At 30.0% G+C, this 21768-nt stretch overlaps 2 protein-coding genes across 3 annotated transcripts; one reads left to right on the forward strand and one right to left on the reverse strand.

Annotated features, from left to right (window-relative positions):
- The first annotated feature begins 183 nt into the window (after nucleotides 1–183).
- LOC111418651 (zinc finger protein OZF-like) lies at nucleotides 184–1934 on the forward strand. Of its 2 annotated transcripts, none has more exons than XM_023051272.2 (2): nucleotides 184–405; nucleotides 467–1934. In XM_023051272.2, the coding sequence occupies exons 1-2, from the start codon at nucleotides 250–252 to the stop codon at nucleotides 1883–1885; spliced, it is 1575 nt and encodes a 524-aa protein (XP_022907040.2). In that variant the 5' UTR covers nucleotides 184–249; the 3' UTR covers nucleotides 1886–1934. The 2 variants fall into 2 exon arrangements, with proteins under 2 accessions (XP_022907040.2, XP_022907041.2); XM_023051273.2 differs by having other exon boundaries at nucleotides 204–312; nucleotides 426–1934.
- Nucleotides 1935–6019: 4085 nt separating this feature from the next.
- Nucleotides 6020–21753, reverse strand: LOC111418643 (sorting nexin-13-like). The gene is made up of 13 exons (XM_023051265.2): nucleotides 21582–21753; nucleotides 21405–21519; nucleotides 21027–21350; nucleotides 20740–20975; nucleotides 20528–20683; nucleotides 20302–20474; nucleotides 13519–13635; nucleotides 12373–13467; nucleotides 12083–12304; nucleotides 6980–7153; nucleotides 6706–6920; nucleotides 6543–6655; nucleotides 6020–6492 (listed from the first exon to the last, which is right to left on the reverse strand). The coding sequence occupies exons 2-13, from the start codon at nucleotides 21515–21517 to the stop codon at nucleotides 6260–6262; spliced, it is 3171 nt and encodes a 1056-aa protein (XP_022907033.2). The 5' UTR covers nucleotides 21518–21519; nucleotides 21582–21753; the 3' UTR covers nucleotides 6020–6259.
- Between the last annotated feature and the right edge of the window lie 15 nt (nucleotides 21754–21768).

Raw genomic sequence — 21768 nt, forward strand, 5'->3', positions numbered from 1 at the left:
CGTCGCCAACCGATATATAAATGTTAAATTAATAAATTGCTATTTATCAAAATAAGTTGTTATAATAATTGTAATGAATAATTATAATGATATACACTAATTTGTTTATTTTTTTATTTATATAAATCATTTTTAATAATTATTAATTGTCACTTTGACAATGACAAACAGTGTTGCCAAAAGGATCCGTTTTATGTTATGGATGTTTATGCTGTAAATGTTTGATAATTCCAAAAACAATAAGAAAAAATGAGTACTAAACAGAAAAAGCAAAAAGGGCGATCTCGAAGGCGGGAAGTGAACTTAGAAAAAGTATGTAGATGTTGTTTAAGTGATAAAGGAACCTTAAAAGATGTTATTGATACAAAACTACCACCAATGTTACAATTTTGTACATCAATAGATGTAAGTTTGTTGTTTTTTAGATGTTTTGTAACAATCAAATTGAATATTTGAATTGTTTAAGATGCTCGGGGATGACCAATTACCAAAACAAATTTGTATAGAATGTTTAAGATTAATAACAAAATTTTACATATTTAAAAGGAAAGCATTAAAATGTAATATGTTTTTACAAAATTTAGTCAAAAAACGTTCGAAAGAAAAGTATTTTTCTGATATTTTGGATGAAGCAGTTAGTGTGGCTGATATTTCAGTTCAAGATCGCTTTGTGGGCTACGAAAATGAGGATGGTTCAGTTATTACAATTGATTTAAAAAAGTTAAAATCAAAAACCCTTGCTAGTGATAGCATAGAAGAAATTTATACAACTATAAGCTTAGTTGAACCACCACCATTAATCCCATTGGGTAATGCAAGCAAGGGAAAAACGAACGAAATAAAAATCACTTCTACCCGAAAAGATGAAGATATAAAACCTCCACCCCCTTTAGTTCCATTAAAAAAACTTAATTTAAGTGATAAACCAGTAGAAAATCAAACAGTAACTATTAAAACAGAAGATGATATTGAAAGTATATGTTTAACTTGCAAACAAAGCTTTGATTCCAACACAAATTTAATAGAACACGAAAAACAATGTCACAAAAAACATAAACTTCAATGTAACATTTGTGAAAAACAATTTGCTGATCGTAAAGCTCTTATCATACATTTAAAAGCTCATGTTCGGATTAAATCAGGGAATATGCTTAGTTGTCACTTTTGTGGTCAAAAATACGCAAATCAAAGTACTTTACAATTACACATTCGTAGACACACAGGTGAACGTCCTTTTAAATGTGAAGTATGCCATAAAGGTTTCGTTCGATATGCTGGGTTAAAAGAACACATGAGAACTCACTCGAAAATGAAACCATACGAATGCGACGTTTGTAAAAAATCGTTTACATTTAAATCAAATCTAACGCGCCACCGTTTTTTACACTCCTCACGTTTGCCCTTTTCGTGTAATTATTGCGGGCGAACGTTTGGACAAAACGATAATTTACAAACGCATATTCGTTCAAATCATACATTTGAACGTCCGTTTTTATGCACCGAATGTGGTACGGGGTTTGTAAGCGCGACGGGGTTAAAAAGGCACATGTACGTCCATACTGGTACTAAAAAGCATTTTTGTCAAAATTGTAATAAATCGTATTCGAATCTGGTCGATTTAAAAGTGCACGAAAGGGTACATAATTCGGCCGTTGAAATTCCAAAACCGTTCGCGTGTCATAAATGTAACAGGTCGTTCTTTTTACAGTGTAGGCTGCTTAAGCATATGAGGGTACATGAGAAGCCGTTTAGTTGTGATGAATGTGAAAGATCGTTTTTTAAACCGGAAAATTTGCAGAAACATAAAATTCGTAAACATGAAATTGCTGTAAATAGAGTTTTAATGAAATCTGGTGTTAACGTAGAAGTTAATGAAAATAAATAATGATGATGTGTATAAAAAATGTGAAATAATATAAAAATATTTAATGTTATGTTGATTTTTCATTTATGTTTAGTTAGTATTTATCAAAATACACTGTGTTAATTAATTATCGTACCCGACGTCCTCATTGCAACTATGCAACCAATATCACAGTATTGGTATTGCAATACGCGATTTGCGTATTCAAATATATTCAGTGTGATATTGGTTGCATACTTGCAATGATTACGTTGGGTACGATACTACACTATATATATCAGTATTTATTAGAGTTTTGAAGAGTGTTGTAAAAATTTGAAATTGATGCAAATGTTAAAGGTGACCAATATTTCCTATGTGAGTGTTTTGAATGTCAAGAAAGAGAATTTCGGGAAAATATAAGTTAAAATCGAGACTTGACAACGTTTTATAAACCAAGACCAAGACCTGCTTAACCTTTACATGCAAGAAAGAGTGTCTAAATCAGCAATTTCTGGTGGTTTTTGACTATGACTTCAAATTTTTATTTGGAGAACGGCTGCTTAAAGTGAGTGTGATATAATGAAGAAGACGAATGCAATGGATTTTATTGAACTGTATCTGATAAATGTAAAATCAGAAATATGTAAGAAGCATATTTAAAATACGGTATGTAAAATTTATGTTAGGAAAGAGTGTGTAGTTAGAGCATGTTTGTACATTTTTTTCTAAATAATGTGTCTAATAGCAAGATTATATCAAAAATTATGAAACACGAAACACGGGCGATATAAAAAGATCAAAACGTGAAATCTTTTATTACTATATTAATATTATTATATTATTGCTTGTTTTATAGGAGAAGTGTTGTTTATTCTATTATTGCTGTGTTACTGTGTATTTTAACTACATGATCATTCTTATTTAACAATGTGGCTGTATTTGTCTTTGTGTTGATATTAACTTATGTGCTTGTGCACTTTTTTTAAAGTGCTGACTTACTTGAATTGTTTGTTGAATTTCTTCTACATCTTGGCAATTTCATCTTGGTGACATAAAGCCCAAAATTTGAAGATTCGAAGAAATGATTTTCAGTACATCACATACAAAATAAATTTGCTTTAAATTGCTTTTTATTTTATGATGATATCTCAATTAATTTTTGAGATACGATTTTTTTTAAATTTATATTTCATATCTATAACAATCAAACATACAGAATTTTTTATTTAAAAAATCATAACAACCATGTTTATGGAAAATAAGAAATTATTTATGGTACATTAAATCTTCATTGAATTTGCTTTAAATTGCTTTTTATTTCATAACGATATCTCAATTAGTTTTTGAGATACGTACACATTAATTACCCTAATATCTGTTTAAGGTTATGCAAGGTTGCAATGAAAAAATTATAATTCCGAAATTTGAAGATTCGAAGAAATGATGTTCAGTGTATTAAATACTAAATAAATTTACTTTAAATAGCTTTTTATTTCATGATGATATCTTAATTAATTTTAGAGATACGACTTTTTTAAATTTAGATTTCATTTCTAAACAATCAAACATGCAGATTTGGATTTAAAAAATCATAACAACGATGTTTATGTAAAATAAGAAATTATTTATGGTGCATTGAATATCCATTAAATTTGCTTTAAATTGCTTTTTATTTCATGGCAATATCTCAATTAGTTTTTGAGATATGTATAGATTAATTACCCTAATATATATTTAAGATTATGCAAGGTTGCAATCAAAAAATCATAATTCCGAAATTTGAAGATTCGAAGAAATGATTTTCAGTGTATTAAATACTAAATAAATTTACTTTAAATTGCTCTTTAGTTCATGATGATATCTTAACTAGCTTTTGAGATACAATTTTTTAAAATTTATGTTTCATTTCTATAACAATCAAACATGCAGAATTATATTTAAAAAATCATAATAACGATGTTTATGGAAAGTAAGAAATTATTTATGGTGTATTGAATCTCCATTAAATTTGCTTTAAATTGCTTTTTATTTCATGACGATATCTCAATTAGTTTTTGAGATATGTACAGATTAATTACCCTAATATATATTTAAGATTATGCAAGGTTGCAATCAAAAAATCATAATTCCGAAATTTGAAGATTCGAAGAAATAATTTTCAGTATATTAAATACTAAATAAATTTACTTTAAATTGCTTTTTATTTCATGATGATATCTTAATTAGTTTTTGAGATACGATTTTTTAAAATTTATGTTTCATTTCTATAACAATCAAACATGCAGAATTATATTTAAAAATTCATAATAACGATGTTTATGGAAAGTAAGAAATTATTTATGGTGTATTGAATATCCATTAAATTTGCTTTAAATTGCTTTTTATTTCATGGCAATATCTCAATTAGTTTTTGAGATATGTACAGATTAATTATCCTAATATATGTTTACGATTATGCAAGGTTGCAATCAAAAAATCATAACTCCGAAATTTGAAGATTCGAAGAAATGATTTTCAGTGTATTAAATACTAAATAAATTTACTTTAAATAGCTTTTTATTTCATGATGATATCTTAATTAATTTTAGAGATACGACTTTTTTTAATTTAGATTTCATTTCTAAATAATCGAACATGCCGATTTGGATTTAAAAAATCATAACAACGATGTTTATGTAAAATAAGAAATTATTTATGGTGCATTGAATATCCATTAAATTTGCTTTAAATTGCTTTTTATTTCATGGCGATATCTCAATTAGTTTCTGAGATATGTATAGATTTATTACCCTAATATATATTTAAGATTATGCAAGGTTGCAATGAAAAAATCATAATTCCGAAATTTGAAGATTCGAAGAAATGATTTTCAGTGTATTAAATACTAAATAAATTTACTTTAAATTGCTCTTTAGTTCATGATGATATCTTAATTAGTTTTTGAGATACAATTTTTTAAAATTTATGTTTCATTTCTATAACAATTAAACATGCAGAATTATATTAAAAAAAAAATCATAATAAGGATGTTTATGGAAAATAAGAAATTATTTATGGTTCATTAAATTTGCTTTAAATTGCTTTTTAGTTCATAACGAAATCACAATTAATTTTTGAGATACGTACACGGTAAAAAATATAGAGTGTTTTTTTTAGAGTAAATTTTATTCTATTCTTTCTTGCTTGAACACGTGTTGATGTGAAAACAAGGCGTGTTGTTCAGTTTGTACTCAACGGTATGTGGATATCTTAAATGTATTCAAAGTGCAATTTCCTATTAAAGAAGACTTAAATATTATAGATTTAAATCTTCTGATGTATAAGGAGCCGTTCAATTTAGCGCAAACTCAATTAGAGGCTGATTTTTATTTGGTATTAAAATATGGATTTATATTTTAGTTTGTTTTCGTGTTAGTAGTTTAAGTGTTTTGCATTAAAAATGACACCTGCATGTGATTTTGTTTTATAATATTAGTCTGCTTACTTAAATATAGCGACTTAGTATATCTTAAGATAGCATAAATCCAATTATTTATTCGATTGTTCAGTTTTTACAATAATAAACCTATTTTGTGAACACTGTCTATTTTCTTATAACTCTATTTGAATATACCTAAATCTAATTTTGAGTATATTGCTAAATCTACGTAGATTGTAGCATTCTATTAAGAATATACTAATTTCGAGGGCATTGTAAAATCTGTATAGATTATAATTTCAACTCTACCGAGATTTAATATGTAATCTGTGTTTACTCATTGTAGAGTTAATAATTCACTTTGTCATAGATTCATTTAATCTCTAAAATTTGCTCTAACAACCGATTGAAATATTTACTCGAAAAATGCATGAACCTCCTGGAAACATGTTAGATTTAAAACAGAGTTAGTTATTTTTTACCGTGTACAGATTAATTACCCTAACATATGTTTAAGCTTGCAATCAAAAAAATTATAAGTTGAAAACTCCATATTGCCAAATAATATCCAAATGTTCCCTAAGTTATCATAGTTTGTTAAATAATAACAGTAAAAAATACAGACCGCGATGCGTTTTGAATAACATTGGGGTGTTTTGATAAAAAATCAAATCAATAAAGTTTTACAGGAAACCAGCGCCAACAAAGATTATGTGATGTTTATTAATAAAAAGATGGGTTTTGAATTAAAAATTTCTTGTTTACACATAATTTTTTTTATTTTTATAAAATTTGTATACAACTAATTGGAACGAATAAAATTTACCAAGTACATAGAAAAAATAGATATTTCGAAAAATAAATGTTCTGTAATAAATAGACGAAACAAAACGTAATAATAAATGATATAACGTATGAAATAATTATTCGATCAATTAACTAATAATAATAATAATGGCACTAAAAATACGTATGTAGAAAAAAAATAAATATTATCACCTATTTTTTTGAGTATTTAGGTCTTTCTGTTTCTCTTGGTACCGTTTCGATTGCGAGTAAAGTTTTTGAAAAATAGCTGCGATATCTTTTTCCGGAAATAACGTGCATATTATATCCTCCAATAAAACATAAAGCAACCTTCGATTTAAAATTGGTTTTTGAAACAATTCGAATATTGTTAATAGGCCCTTTCTTGTTGTTTCAGAACCAATTATATGTTTTAATTCATCTAATAAATGTGTTGAATTAAAAATAGTATTTATTTATTGATTTATTTACCTGACAAACATGATAACAAAGCCGATTTCGCTGCAATTCTTGTACGATATTTAACACTTTCATCTCTATCTGGTTTCTTTTCCGCTTTCATTCCGTTAGGCCAAAAAGAATGTCTAAAAAAGTTTTTTATTAATAAATATTCGTGCAAAAACAGTATTTATACTTGAAAACGTGTAAATAATGAGCTACATTCTTAGGACTAGTTATTAAAGAAACATAATCTAAAATACGTCTATTGACTATATCACCAAACATTGTTCTGACTATTTGTCGAAGTAACGTGACTATTCTTCTTCTTAACCACTGATTTCTCGATTTTAAATCAAATACTTCATCCATTAATAACAACATTATCCTTAACGGTATATTATCATCACTCTAATTAAGAAAAAGTTTTTGATTTTTATTTATTTTTTATTAAAATCAATAGCACTTACTTCTGTATCCAGAGATGACGAAACTTTGCTAGTTTCTTGCATCTTAATTCCTTGTTTAGTATGGAAAACTTTATTTAAACTATCCACAACTTCATCCATGGTATTAAAAATTTGTTCCGGCATATTTTTTATTGATTTCATTCCGGATTTTAATGGATTTACGATTGAATCAATCTTAAATACATTTTTTATTTTAAATTTTTAACAATAATTATAGTAAAACCTCGATATAACGGATTAATACAGGGAAGGGAGTGTTCGTTATATGAAAAATTTTTAATTTGCACATTAAACTGTTTGAATTAATAATTTTTATGAACACAAATTCTGAGAGCTATTCACACCGTTGTGTTCAGTCCACGTGGCGTTATATTTATACTAAGGATGGTAGAATTTAAGAGGACTGCTACACCTTATTACTTCAGGAAGGAATAGAGATTTTTAAGTGCGGCTTTGGTCATGAAAAAATCATACGTTTCGCTATAAGTTCTGAAAATTTCATTAAAAAATGTTAAGAATTCGATTTTTCATGATTTTTTCAAAATAATGAAAAACGTTGGTAACGTTATAAATTGAGGTTGAGTTCAAACTCTATTATCTCAGGAACGAATAGAGATTTTCAAGTGCGGCTTTGTTCATGAAAAAGGTCATACGTTTCGCCATAAGTTCTGAAAATTTCATTAAGAAATGTTAAGAATTCAATTTTTCATGATTTTCTCAAAATAATGAAAAAAATTGGCAACGTTATAAATTGAGGTTGAGTTCAAAAACTATTATCTCGGGAACGAATAGAGATTTTCAAGTGCGGCTTTGTTCATGAAAAAGGTTATACGTGTCGCTATAAGTTCTGAAAATTTCATTAAGAAATGTTAAGAATTCTATTTTTCATGATTTTCTCAAAATAATGAAAAAAATTGGCAACGTTATAAATTGAGGTTGAGTTTAAAAACTATTATCTCGGGAACGAATAGAGATTTTCAAGTGCGGCTTTGTTCATGAAACAGATCATACGTTTCGCTATAAGTTCCGAAAATTTCATTACGAAATCTTAAGAATTCGATTTTTCATGATTTTTTCAAAATAATGAAGAAAGGTGGTAACTTTATAAATTGAGGTTCAGTTCAAAAACTATTATTTCAGGAAGGCATAGAGATTAGTGGTGTGCCGTCTCGTCTCGTTTTCGAGACTGCTAGAAGAAGTGTATAAATTACTAGTCGACTTTCAAATACTTTCCAAGAAACTCGGAGGAGGGAAGTACGTCAAATTACCTATGGTTGTTGTATGTATCAATATACTAATAGATAATACTGAAAGCAAAATATTTGCATGGGACCGAAAGGCAGATCGAAACGCTGTCGCAGAGCAGCTTATTGTTGGTTTTCAGGCTGCGAAAGACAAAATATTAAAGGATTATCGTAAAACTAATTAGATATATGCTGCAGTTTTAATTCTCGATTCGCGGCATAAGATAGAAGTTTTTGATATGACAAGATGAAGCCAAGAATTAAAAGAGACTTCGATTCAGAAATTTAAAGATGTATACAAAGCCTATTTCTATCAATCAGCTACACCTTATTACTTCAGGAAGGAATAGAGATTTTCAAGTGCGGCTTTGTTCATGAAAAAAATCATACGGTTCGCTATAAGTTACGAAAATTTCATTAAGAAATGTTAAGAATTCGATTTTTCATGATTTTTTCAAAATAATGAAAAAAGTTGGTAACGTCATTAATTGAGGTTGAGTTCAAAAACTACTATCTCAGGAACGAATAGAGATTTTCAAGTGCGGCTTTGTTCATGAAAAAGATCATACGTTTCGCTATAAGTTCCGAAAATTTCATTAAGAAATCTTAAGAATTCGATTTTTCATGATTTTTCCAAAATAATAAAAAAAGTTGGTAACGTTATAAATTGAGGTTGAGTTCAAAAACTATTATCTCAGGAACGAATAGAGATTTTCAAGTGCGGCTTTGTTCATGAGAAAGATCATACGTTTCGCTATAAGTTCCGAAAATTTCATTAGTGTTTTAGACGTTTTATTCATGCAAGAATGTTTAATTTTCTTAAGTGAATAAAATGCATCTAAAACACGCATGCAATACAACGTTTTATCCACAATCACACTCATTTAGAATCAGAATCGCCAAAATTTCATCTGATGTTATCAAAAATGATTTTACATTTCACTCTGACAGCGGCTGTCACCTCAAAAATCATTGCAATTAACTAAAAAACCATGGGGAGATGTTTAATTGTTGCTATTTATTTTCGATTGTTTACCGACTCCATTTGTAACATATTTGTAAGAGTGCGAAAGTTGTAAAGGTAAAGTTGGTGAAAAATGGAAGAAAGTGATTATGTTCCCAAGATAATTCTTGAGGAAGCTGAGGAAGCAACTGTCCAATTATTGCCTGCAAAGTCCAGGGAATATTACGAAAAAGTAGTTTAATGAATGGAAAGAAAAACGGGGGGTAATAACAATAAATGAGGAAGTCTTGCTATCCTATTTCTTAAATTTGAAGAAGAGGTATACAATTTCATCCATGTGGTCGAAGTATTCAATGCTGAAAGCCGCTATAAAGGTCTATAAAAACATAGACATAGGAAAATATAGTAAGCTCATAACCTACTTGAAGAATCAGTCAAAAGGATACAAGGCGAAGAAATCTGCAGTGTTGGAAAGAACACACGACAAAGAGTTTTTGACAAGGGCTTGCGATAAAGAATATTTGATGATCAAGGTAATCTCTCTTAACCTTTTGGATATTATATATAATAAAATTTTGAAATATATTAGGTTGCACTAATAATGGGGGTGTCTGGTGCTTGTCGATGCTATGAACTGACTAATTTGAAAATTAGAGATATAGAAAATAGGGGCGCATATTTGATTGTTTCGATATCAGATACCAAGACAGGTATTTCACGAAAATTTACAATTATAGAAGAAGGATTTTCTATCAATACTGTGGAGACGTGTAAATACGCTAATCAAAAATGTACTTCACAACCTGTTGGAATTAACACTTTGTCGAAAGTTCCTTCAACAGCTGCTTCGTTTTTGAATCTGCCAAATGCAAAAACTTATAGTGGCCATTGTATGAGGCGCACTTCAACAACTTTACTTGCCAATAAAGGTGCCCACCTTACAATAATTAAACGACATGGTGGGTGGAGGAGCTCTGGCATAGCAGAAACAATAGAGATTTTCAAGTGCGGCTTTGTTCATGAAAAAGATCATACGTTTCGCTATAAGCTCCGAAAATTTCATTAAGAAATCTTAAGAATTCGATTTTTCATGATTTTTTCAAAATAACGAAAATAATTTTCAACGTTACAAATTGAGGTGGAGTTCAAAAACTATTATCTCAGGAACCAATAGAGATTTTCAAGTGCGGCTTTGTTCATGAAAAAGATCATACGTTTCGCTATAAGCTCCGAAAATTTCATTAAGAAATCTTAAAAATTCGATTTTTCATGATTTTTTCAAAATAACGAAAATAATTTTCAACGTTACAAATTGAGGTTGAGTTCAAAAACTATTATCTCAGGAACCAATAGAGATTTTCAAGTGCGGCTTTGTTCATGAAAAAGATCATACGTTTCGCTATAAGCTCCGAAAATTTCATTAAGAAATCTTAAGAATTCGATTTTTCATGATTTTTTCAAAATAACGAAAATAATTTTCAACGTTACATATTGAGGTTGAGTTCAAAAACTATTATCTCAGGAACCAATACAGATTTTCAAGTGCGGCTTTGTTCATGAAAAAGATCATACGTTTCGCTATAAGCTCCGAGAATTTCATTAAGAAATCTTAAGAATTCGATTTTTCAGGATTTTTTCAAAATAACGAAAATAATTTTCAAAGTTACAAATTGAGGTTGAGTTCAAAAACTATTATCTCAGGAACCAATAGAGATTTTCAAGTGCGGCTTTGTTCATGAAAAAGATCATACGTTTCGCTATAAGCTCCGAAAATTTCATTAAGAAATCTTAAGAATTCGATTTTTCATGATTTTTTCAAAATAACGAAAATAATTTTCAACGTTACAAATTGAGGTTGAGTTCAAAAACTATTATCTCAGGAACCAATAGAGATTTTCAAGTGCGGCTTTGTTCATGAAAAAGATCATACGTTTCGCTATAAGCTCCGAAAATTTCATTAAGAAATCTTAAGAATTCGATTTTTCATGATTTTTTCAAAATAACGAAAATAATTTTCAACGTTACATATTGAGGTTGAGTTCAAAAACTATTATCTCAGGAACCAATACAGATTTTCAAGTGCGGCTTTGTTCATGAAAAAGATCATACGTTTCGCTATAAGCTCCGAAAATTTCATTAAGAAATCTTAAGAATTCGATTTTTCATGATTTTTTCAAAATAACGAAAATAATTTTCAACGTTACAAATTGAGGTTGAGTTCACAAACTATTATCTCAGGAACCAATACAGATTTTCAAGTGCGGCTTTGTTCATGAAAAAGATCATACGTTTCGCTATAAGCTCCGAAAATTTCATTAAGAAATCTTAAGAATTCGATTTTTCATGATTTTTTCAAAATAACGAAAATAATTTTCAACGTTACAAATTGAAGTTGAGTTCAAAAATTATTATTTCAGGAACCAATAGAGATTTTCAAGTGCGGCTTTGTTCATGAAAAAGATCATACGTTTCGCTATAAGCTCCGAAAATTTCATTAAGTAATCTTAAGAATTCGATTTTTCATGATTTTTTCAAAATAACGAAAATAATTTTCAACGTTACAAATTGAGGTTGAGTTCAAAAACTATTATCTCAGGAACGAATAGAGATTTTCAAGTGCGGCTTTGTTCATGAAAAAGATCATACGTTTCACTATAAGTTCCCATAATTTCATTAAGAAATCTTAAGAATTCGATTTTTCATGATTTTTTCAAAATCCGAACGTTTCTTGTTCTAAGTCTAGCGTTAGTTCCAATAACGCTGAATAACAATTAAAACTAGAATTAACATTAGACCTAGAACTAAAAACATTCGGGTTTTGCAGTGCGTTTGAAGACAGAATATCCAAAGTCCGTTATATCGAAGTTTTACTGAATTAAATTATTAATTTATTACTGTATGTGAAATAGGACCACCAGATGCTTGTCTATCATATTCTCCTTGTTCCAAAAATGTCATAAGTAATTCTCTAAGTCCGTGATGCGATTTTACGGTGTATTCTTGACACAAACTTTTCATATAATATCCTAACATTTGCATGCGACGTTCTAATACAGCACGGTCCATATTATGGAATGTCTTTTTGCCTGGGAATGGAATTTTTGATAAATCAGGAAACTAAAAAAATATGAATTTATTATATAGTACTAAATCGAAATGATATTGTTTGAAATTAATTAATTTACCTTGTCTTTAACTTTTGTACATAAATCATGAAAATCACTATATCTCCTATAAATATGCCATTCATCCAAAAAACCATTTGTGTACTGCCTACTGACATGTACGGCATAAATACCAAATGTTTTTCCCTTTTCGCAAACAATTCCAGTTTCGATAATATTAACGTTAAGCACAAAATCGCCAATTCGTAAATCTTTACTTTTCTCCTCGACACTTTGAATCATTGAGTCATCCTCCAAATTTTTTTTTAACGATTCTTCTGGGGTTGGAGTATTTTCAAATCGATCATTTCTTAATGCAAAATCGGATACATCACTTAATGATCGTACGTGTTTCATACTTTTTTCAGGTTGTACCAAAAGAACATCTCCGCTGTTATTTAACTTTGTCTGTTTTCTTTCTTGTTCTTGATTTATTTTTTCATCTTCTAAACCTTCAAGACTATTCAAACTTACCGAATCTTCTTCGGCGGGTTGTTGTAGCAATTCCAATTCTTCTAAAAGCTTAATATAAGATCGACTTTTTTTAAACGAAGGTAAATAATCATCTTCGGTTTTTAATTTTTCGTAAATTTGAGTTTGAATATCATCGAACCATAACTCGGTTGGTTCTTCGGAAACATTTTTTATTTTAAAATATAATTTATGCACTAATCCCGCATTAATATCAAGTTTTTGTTCTTTCCGATCGCCTAAATATTGATCATAAAGACTCAAAGCCGTGGCACGAATCGTTTCGAAAATCGCATTTGAATTATCATTGACCCCTTTTATTTTATTTATATGAACGTTACTTAATTGTTGCTCAACCGAGATTTTCCAGCCTTCAATATTTAAATAAAAGAATAATAAAAGGTGTTTATCTTGCAGAGAAACGAAATCTATAAAATATGATAAAGCGACGCTATTTGCCAAGATAAAATGTAATGGTAAATCGATTGTTTTTATATTTTCTAAAGGTAACGGGAGATCTTGGGATGTATCCTGATTGTTAGCTAATTTTGAGAGGCGATTATCAATTAATTTTGTTACATAATATAAGCTGCTTAATTGTTGCTTTATGGATAAATCGCTGTCACCACCAGAATCGCGCGAACGCTACAAAAAAAATCATTAATATTTAATCGGTTGAATTAATTATTTAAGTACCAAAATTTGTATTTCTTTTTGTACAATTTCCCTTGCGTATTTTAATTCATCACAATTGTCTGTTATTCTTAGAGTTGTTAAAAACATATCGCTTGGTAATGAAGTATCTCTTAAACACTATTAAATAAAATAAAATTATAAATTATTATTCATATAACAAATGTATTCATTTGAGAGGAACTAATTAATTATAATTAACCTTCATAAGACCGGCGGGGTATAAATATAACTCAGAAAATTAATTTGTAATTTATTTGCAGTGCTTTTGGAAATGTGTTGGATTGTTTGTTCTTGAGGAGGATGAAGATCATTTTCTATTGCTATAAATAGCTTATTTTGAGAATTTATAAAACGTTGCGAATTCAATGTTTGCAACCAGAAGGATTGTATTCAAATATACTAATTACCAGAGATGTGACTTATTTGAAATACAAAATATAAATACAAAATACGTATTTAGTATTTCAAATACCATTCCACTAAAAGTATTTTGTACATTATCTAAGATACTTTTAGTTTCTTGTATTTTGAAAATACTAAACTATTTGAATAAAAATGAAATTCTAAAACGGATAAATGAACTTCTGAAACTTTAAATAGAGGATTTTTAATTAATAATTGGTGATATTTCCACAAGGATCCTTCAAGAAATTGCAACATCGAAAATTTGATCAAAACTTCAAATATTGTTTTTTCAAAAACTAAAAGTTATTTTTCAAAACGGGTTGGTTCATTGGAAAGAGGACGTTCTTATTAAACGGTTGTGAAGTTAGCCATAGATTCTAGCCATAGATTTTAAAATCGAAAAATGACCGATTTCTGCAACTGAAAATGCAAATTAAAATTAATATGTGAGTTTAGCACTCTTAGAACAACCCCTATACAAAAATTTACGGGGGGGTGTTTTCATTTAAGGGAGTAAAAAAATCCCAAAGTCGTAAACATCGCGTGCGCGCGTATACTGTTCGACTAAAATCGAAAAATCACCAATTTCTGCAACTCGAAATGCAAATTAAAATTCATATTTGAGTTTAGCGGTCTTAGAATAACCCGTATACAAAAATTTACGGGGGGGTGTTTTCATTTAAGGGAGTAAAAAAATCCCAAAGTTGTGAACATCGCGTGCGCGCGTATACTGTTCGATCAAAATCGAAAAATGACTAATTTCTGCAACTCAAAACGCAAATTAAAATTAATATTTGAGTTTAGCACTCTTAGAACAACCCCTATACAAAAATTTACGGGGGGGTGTTTTCATTTAAGGGAGTAAAAAAATCCCAAAGTCGTAAACATCGCGTGCGCGCGTATACTGTTCGACTAAAATCGAAAAATCACCAATTTCTGCAACTCGAAATGCAAATTAAAATTCATATTTGAGTTTAGCGGTCTTAGAATAACCCGTATACAAAAATTTACGGGGGGGTGTTTTCATTTAAGGGAGTAAAAAAATCCCAAAGTCGTAAACATCGCGTGCGCGCGTATACTGATCAACTAAAATCGAAAAATGACCAATTTCTGCAACTCGAAACGCAAATTAAAATTCATATTTGAGTTTAACGGTCTTAGAATAACCCGTATACAAAAATTTACGGGGGGGTGTTTTCATTTAAGGGAGTAAACAAATCACAAAGTTCTGAACATCGCGTGCGAAATGAAAAAACATAGCCTCAAAATGATCGGCAAATAAGTTAACTACTGTGTGCAAATCGGACACACTTTCATCGGCCCACTTCAGAGAGCCTGGAGATCTTATATTGTTTTTGCTTATGTTAACAAAACGCCAAACGTTTTTTGGTTCTTTTCTTATGTCCCTCAGCGATTTGACATAAACTTGTGCGATGATATCTGCCATGAGTTTTTCTATACAATTTATGGTGGTGTTTTTTTAATCTAAGCATTCTTATTAGGTTAATTGAATGCCATACAGGATATTTCGAGCTTGCATGCTTGCCCTCAGATTTAAGTACGTGAGCGTCCAGGTCGTTGTATAATGCGTCATAAAAAACATTACAGTATTGTTCAACCGATGATAACGTAAATAGATGAGTCCAGTCGATGTTAAGCAGTGCCTCGTACATGTCAGGCAGATAAGATAACATTTCGAGCTATCAAATGCGTAGGCACCGTTACCGCAATAGTAAGTAGTAATGCCGATTGGTAATTATCTTCTCGTACCAATGTAAAGTCTGACTGTTTAATTTGAAACTCAAGTTTGAGGAAGCAAGTATCAAATCAAGAGTTCTATCAATGATATTCATTACATTATTTAATTGCAGAAAGTCATTATTACTTCAATATTAAAATCACCCATGACTATGGTATCCAAAGACATATCCAACATTGATTCAATGTAATCGAAGGTGTAACTATACATACATTGCTCCAGGTGTAACAGGTGGGAAATAGCAGACAACAATGTTAAAAGCCGATTTCGTCTTTTTAAAGTCAATCCGTACAGCTTTCAAGACAATTGATTCAATAGGACAGGAGGCAATCATGATATTCGAAGTAGCAACTCTGGAATTAACAGCCAGTAACATCTCTCCACCCTTATGGAAAGATCGATCACATCTAAAAACGCGCAGCATACAATGAATTTTTACATAACAATTTAATAGGCCTGCTTGACCATGTACCTTTAGAAAACAGATGTAATGTGGCTTTCCAGCATGATGAATGCCTTGCACACTATTCCCAAAATGTTGAAAATTCATTAAATGAAATGTTTCCTAATGGTTGGATTGGGAGAGGAGATCCAATTCCATAAACTGCAAGGAGTCCTGATTTGACGCCCCTTTATTTTTATGTGTGGGGCCACATGAAAGAAAGGGTGTATGTATTACACAAGTCAACTTTAAGGATGAATTAATAGAAAAAATCAAAAACGAAGCATATGTTTTAAAAACGTTAATCACAATTACCCCCCCATAAATTTTTGTATAGGGGTTGTTCTAAGGTCGCTAACCTCAAATATTAATTTTAATTTGCGTTTCGAGTTGCAGAAATTAGTCATTTTTCGATTTTGGTCGAACAGTATACGCGCGAACGCGATGTTCACAACTTTGGGATTTTTTTACGCCCTTAAATGAAAACACCCCCCCGTAAATTTTTGTATACGGGTTATTCTAAGACCACTAAACACAAATATGAATTTTAATTTGCATTTCGAGTTGCAGAAATTAGTCATTTTTCGATTTTGGTCGAACAGTATACGCGCGCACGCGATGTTCACAACTTTGGGATTTTTTTACTCCCTTAAATGAAAACACCCCCCCGTAAATTTTTGTATACGGGTTATTCTAAGACCGCTAAACTCAAATATGAATTTTAATTTGCGTTTCGAGTTGCAGAAATTAGTCATTTTTCGATTTTGGTTGAACAGTATACGCGCACACGCGATGTTCACAACTTTGGGATTTTTTTACGCCCTTAAATAAAAACACCCCCCCGTAAATTTTTGTATACGGGTTATTCTAAGACCACTAAACACAAATATGAATTTTAATTTGCATTTTGAGTTGCAGAAATTAGTCATTTTTCGATTTTGATCGAACAGTATAAGCGCGCACGCGATGTTCATAACTTTGGAATTTTTTTACTCCCTTAAATGAAAACACCCCCCCGTAAATTTTTGTATACAAGTTATTCTAAGACCGCTAAACACAAATATGAATTTTAATTTGCGTTTCGAGTTGCAGAAATTAGTCATTTTTCGATTTTGGTCGAACAGTATACGCGCGCACGCGATGTTCACAACTTTGGAATTTTTTTACGCCCTTAAATGAAAACACCCCCCCGTAAATTTTTGTATAGTGGTTGTTCTAAGAGTGCTAAACTCAAATATTAATTTTAATTTGCGTTTTGAGTTGCAGAAATCGGTCATTTTTCGATTTTAAAATCTATGGCTAGAATCTATGGCTAACTTCACAACCGTTCTTATTAACACTTTGGGAAATTTTCATACTCATATTCCAAGAACTGGATTTTATACGAATTTTTAAAACTTAATCTGCGAAAATTTCAAAATTCGGAGTTTATTTCAAAAATTTATTTCTCAAGAATTGAAAGTGATTTTTCAAAATGGTTTTTTGCATTAAAAAGAGGATACTTTAATTAATAATTGGTGATAATTCCACAAGGATCCTTCAAGAAATTAATTTTAAAGCGAATTTTGAAAATTATCGATGAAAATTGCAACAACGAAAATTTTATCAAAACTTCAAATATTGTTTTTTCAAAAACTAAAAGCTATTTTTTAAAATGGGTTGGTTCGTTGGAAAGAGGACACTTTTATTAACACTTTGGGAAATTTTCATACTCATATTCCAAGAACTGGATTTTACACGAATTTTTAAAACTTACTGTGCGGAAATTGCAAAATTCGACAAAATTGTCGTTCATTTCAAAAATTTTTTTCTCAAGAACTGAAAGTAATTTTTCAAAACGGCTTGTTGCATTAAAAAAAGGATTCTTTAATTAATAATTGGTGATATTTCCACAAGGATCCTTCAAGAAATTAATTTTATAGCGAATTTTGAAAATTATCGATGAAAATTGCAACATCGAAAATTTTATCCATACTTTAAATATTGTTTTCTCAAAAACTAAAAGTTATGTTCTAAAATGAGTTGGTACATTGGAAAGAGGATACTTTTATTAACACTTTGGTAAATGTTCATACTCATATTCCAAGAACTGGAATTTATACGAATTTTTAAAACTTAATCGGCGAAAATTGCAAAATTCGAAAAAATTGTCGCTCATTTCAAAAATTTATTTCTCAAGAACTGAAAGTGATTTTTCAAAACAGCTCTGTGTATTAAAAAGAGGATACTTTAATTAATAATGGAGAGTGATAACTACAGTTCTGTTAGTAATGAATGTGATGATGAATTACAAGCGAAGAGAAGAAAACTAGACAAAACTGCAACAAGAAATTTTATATATCGTATTGGGATTGTTACAATGAGGTTGCTAATGATAAACCTGATATAAATAAAGTTCTATTCAACGAAAAAAGTCCTGTTGGGGTTGAACTCGATTATTACCTGCAGTTTCCAACACCTAAAAGACATACTAATTCCTGTGAATGGTGCAGTACTAAGTAATAAGTTTTTAATATCAGGCCAAAGTCGGATATTTGGTAGCTCTCCGGCCGTATTTTAAAAAATGGCCTGATCGAACATGAGACATAAAACGTCTCTAACATGATTGACTAAAACTTAATAGCAAAGAGCGAGGTTAGACTGCAATGCAGTGTTGCTATATGTAGGGATTTATCGAATCTAGGGCTTTTTGTTTGTATGGAAAAAAGTTTTATTTCTAGTAGTCGGTTAATTGTGTTATATGAATAAGCTAATACACCTACGGTTGTGGGAATCCCCGACTCACACGAAGTTGAACGAATTTTAGGAGTTTTAAGCATATTGTTTAAACCTATAAATGGTAGTTCTAGCCACTTTCTCTATGTGCAAATGCAAAGGAGATAGACCAAGCAGAACATCCATTTTTAGCGTTGGTGTTGTGCTTATCTCACCAGTGATTAAACGCACTAATATTACTTAGACTTAGAACAATAAAACTGTAGTATCATGATCTTTAGGTGACTATCTCAATATTGAAGTTATTATTTAAATTTCTACTGAATCGCCCATAATGGTTATTATTGAATGTTCGGTTACAAAAGTAACGCGAGAATAATTTAACACATTAAAAATTAAAGCTGCCTTTATGATGGCACGTTGCAGAGTGAATTGTGCAGGGAAATTAATCTGCTTGAATCGATTGTGTGTGCGATTTGGAAGGAAAGAGATAAAATAGTGGATAGTCACGAAAGATTGAATTCCGCAGCCAATACAATCAAATTTGATGATTTCAACCGACGATTCAAACTGCTTCAAACTAAAGCTGACGAGGAAAATTCGATGCAAGACGGTGAATTTCATTGCAGTCGCAGTTGAATTGAACATTTGTAATTAACTGATTGCAAGAAAATTGGTCACAAATACGGGAAAATTATGAAGACAAAAACATTTTCAACGTAGAGACATGCCTTGAAGTAGATAAAAGGGCCAGGTGGAAGAAAGTCTAAAAATGCTTGGACTTAGAAACTGCAAGGCACGAGATAGAAGCTGATCCTAGAACAGGCCAAGACCCACCAGAGGTTGTGGTGTCAATGATGAACACTGAACAATGACGAATCTGAAATGAGGAAACCTTTTGTATTTATAATCAAAGAACTACTAGAAGTATTCTTTCGTTTAGACTTTATTTTCGGATCTGCTCACAGCAATAAAAAGCTGATTGATGTATTATAGAGCTAAGAAGGAGCCTTTTCTCACCCTCTTGGATCAGCTATTGTCAGTATTTTTAGTTATTGTCAGTAATGTCGCATTCTAGGTTTAAATAAATATTACATTATATTGTATTATAAGCCAACTTCAATTTAGGAAGTATTTGCAACGTTTGGATTAAATTGTAAAAAGGCGTACAATCTGGACCAATGGCTATGTGTTGAACAAATATTCATAAGTAATTTAGTAATGATTTCAAAAGTTTATGGGTTGACTTGTCATATGCTCATTTTGTTTAAACAATGGGTTCTGTATAAGAGAATGGCATTGATTGCTAAATTTGGAATTTTCAATTGATCACCAATAAAGCTAACAACCAACTTATGCAATTGAGCCAAACAATTGCAATTGTATTTTTTATTTTATTTTTTATTATTATAAAAATTGAATGAAGGCCTTATGAAGGTTAAAATAATGTAGTAAATTTTACCAGCCAAACTATAGCCTGATTAATATAATCAGGATCTGAAATCATTGTAAAAACTGGATAAACAACACAATTAGCAAAGATCTCCCTTATTATAAAACGAATTGGTTTACATTGAAAATCATCATCTGGTAAAAGAATATAAAGTAAAATTTCCATGAGTTCACACAAAAATTCTAAAAATAATTAATAAATTAGATTAAAACAAATAGTAAAAAGAATATTTAACCTTTCTCTTTATCAATATTAATGGAAATAGAATCTCTACACACCAAATTCTTTTCCATAGTAAATTCAAGCTCAAAAAAATAATCCTCCAAACTACAATTTTTTCTAGTTTGGTCCTTTGTATAAAACTTATTGTTTCCATGCGCCTGTTCTACTTCTAAAAATTATTAAATTCATAAAAATATTTACATTCAAAATAATTTTTTAAAATACCTTTACAATCAAGAGAATTTTTATTGACATAATGCCAATTTGCATCAGTTTCACTTTTATTTCTTTTATGAGTCTTTTTAGGAGTCCTAACTTCCCTCCTAGGAGAATTTCTAGGTGATTTTGGTATTTCATCTTGTTTTAATTTCACCCTAGCTTGTTTGAAAAGTCTTAAATGACTAGCAGCATCATCTACCAAGCGAGTTGTTAAAAACGGTATCCAATCTACTTCTTTTACCCTAAACAAACAATAAATGAATTTTTAGGTGATAAAAAATTAATAAAACAACCTGTTTGAAATGTTAATAGCGAGAGTTTGTGCAGTTTTCCTTACAGATCTTTCAGAAAATTCGCTATCTGTAGAAATTAACCCATACCAAGGGGTAATATGATCCCTAATAATGTAACCCAATATCTCTTGTAAGGAACTATCAATAACATCACTTCCTGTAACACGATTATCTGCTTTTTGAATTTCTTTAGGTGTTAAAAGTTGTTTAGCAATTTTTGATAAACCTCCTTCTATATTATTTTCATTAGATAAAGGATTTCCAATACAATTCCTATAAAATTTATCAACATCTCCTTCTTGAATATAAAGTAATGATAATAAACTAAAAAAGAAAATTAATAAATAAAAATTAAAAAAACATTAATGCAAAGTTTACCCAATTAAAAAGAAAATTAAACCGATAATCAAAGTTAAACAAGTACACAGCCCAAATGTACTAAGAAATAAAACGAAAATAAGCACAGCCCACCCAATAGCTGTCGTATCCATAACTAAAAACCGAACGAAATTTGTTAATTATTAATAAGTATACAAAAAAACCTTATTTACTTACGTTTTAACGATGCACCGAGTGTATAATACCTTCTTTTATAGAAGTCTAGATAAGTATGTATACATTTCAATCGGTAAACACGTGATAGGCTGTAAGAAATCGCTTGTAAACAGCGATTTTTCGAAAAACGATGATAATAAACGTCATGTCAGGGATTTTAAGGTTAACGCGATGACGTCAAATGTTT

The sequence above is a fragment of the Onthophagus taurus genome, chromosome 6 (genome assembly GCF_036711975.1).
Source record: "Onthophagus taurus isolate NC chromosome 6, IU_Otau_3.0, whole genome shotgun sequence".
Classification (NCBI taxonomy): domain Eukaryota; kingdom Metazoa; phylum Arthropoda; class Insecta; order Coleoptera; family Scarabaeidae; genus Onthophagus; species Onthophagus taurus.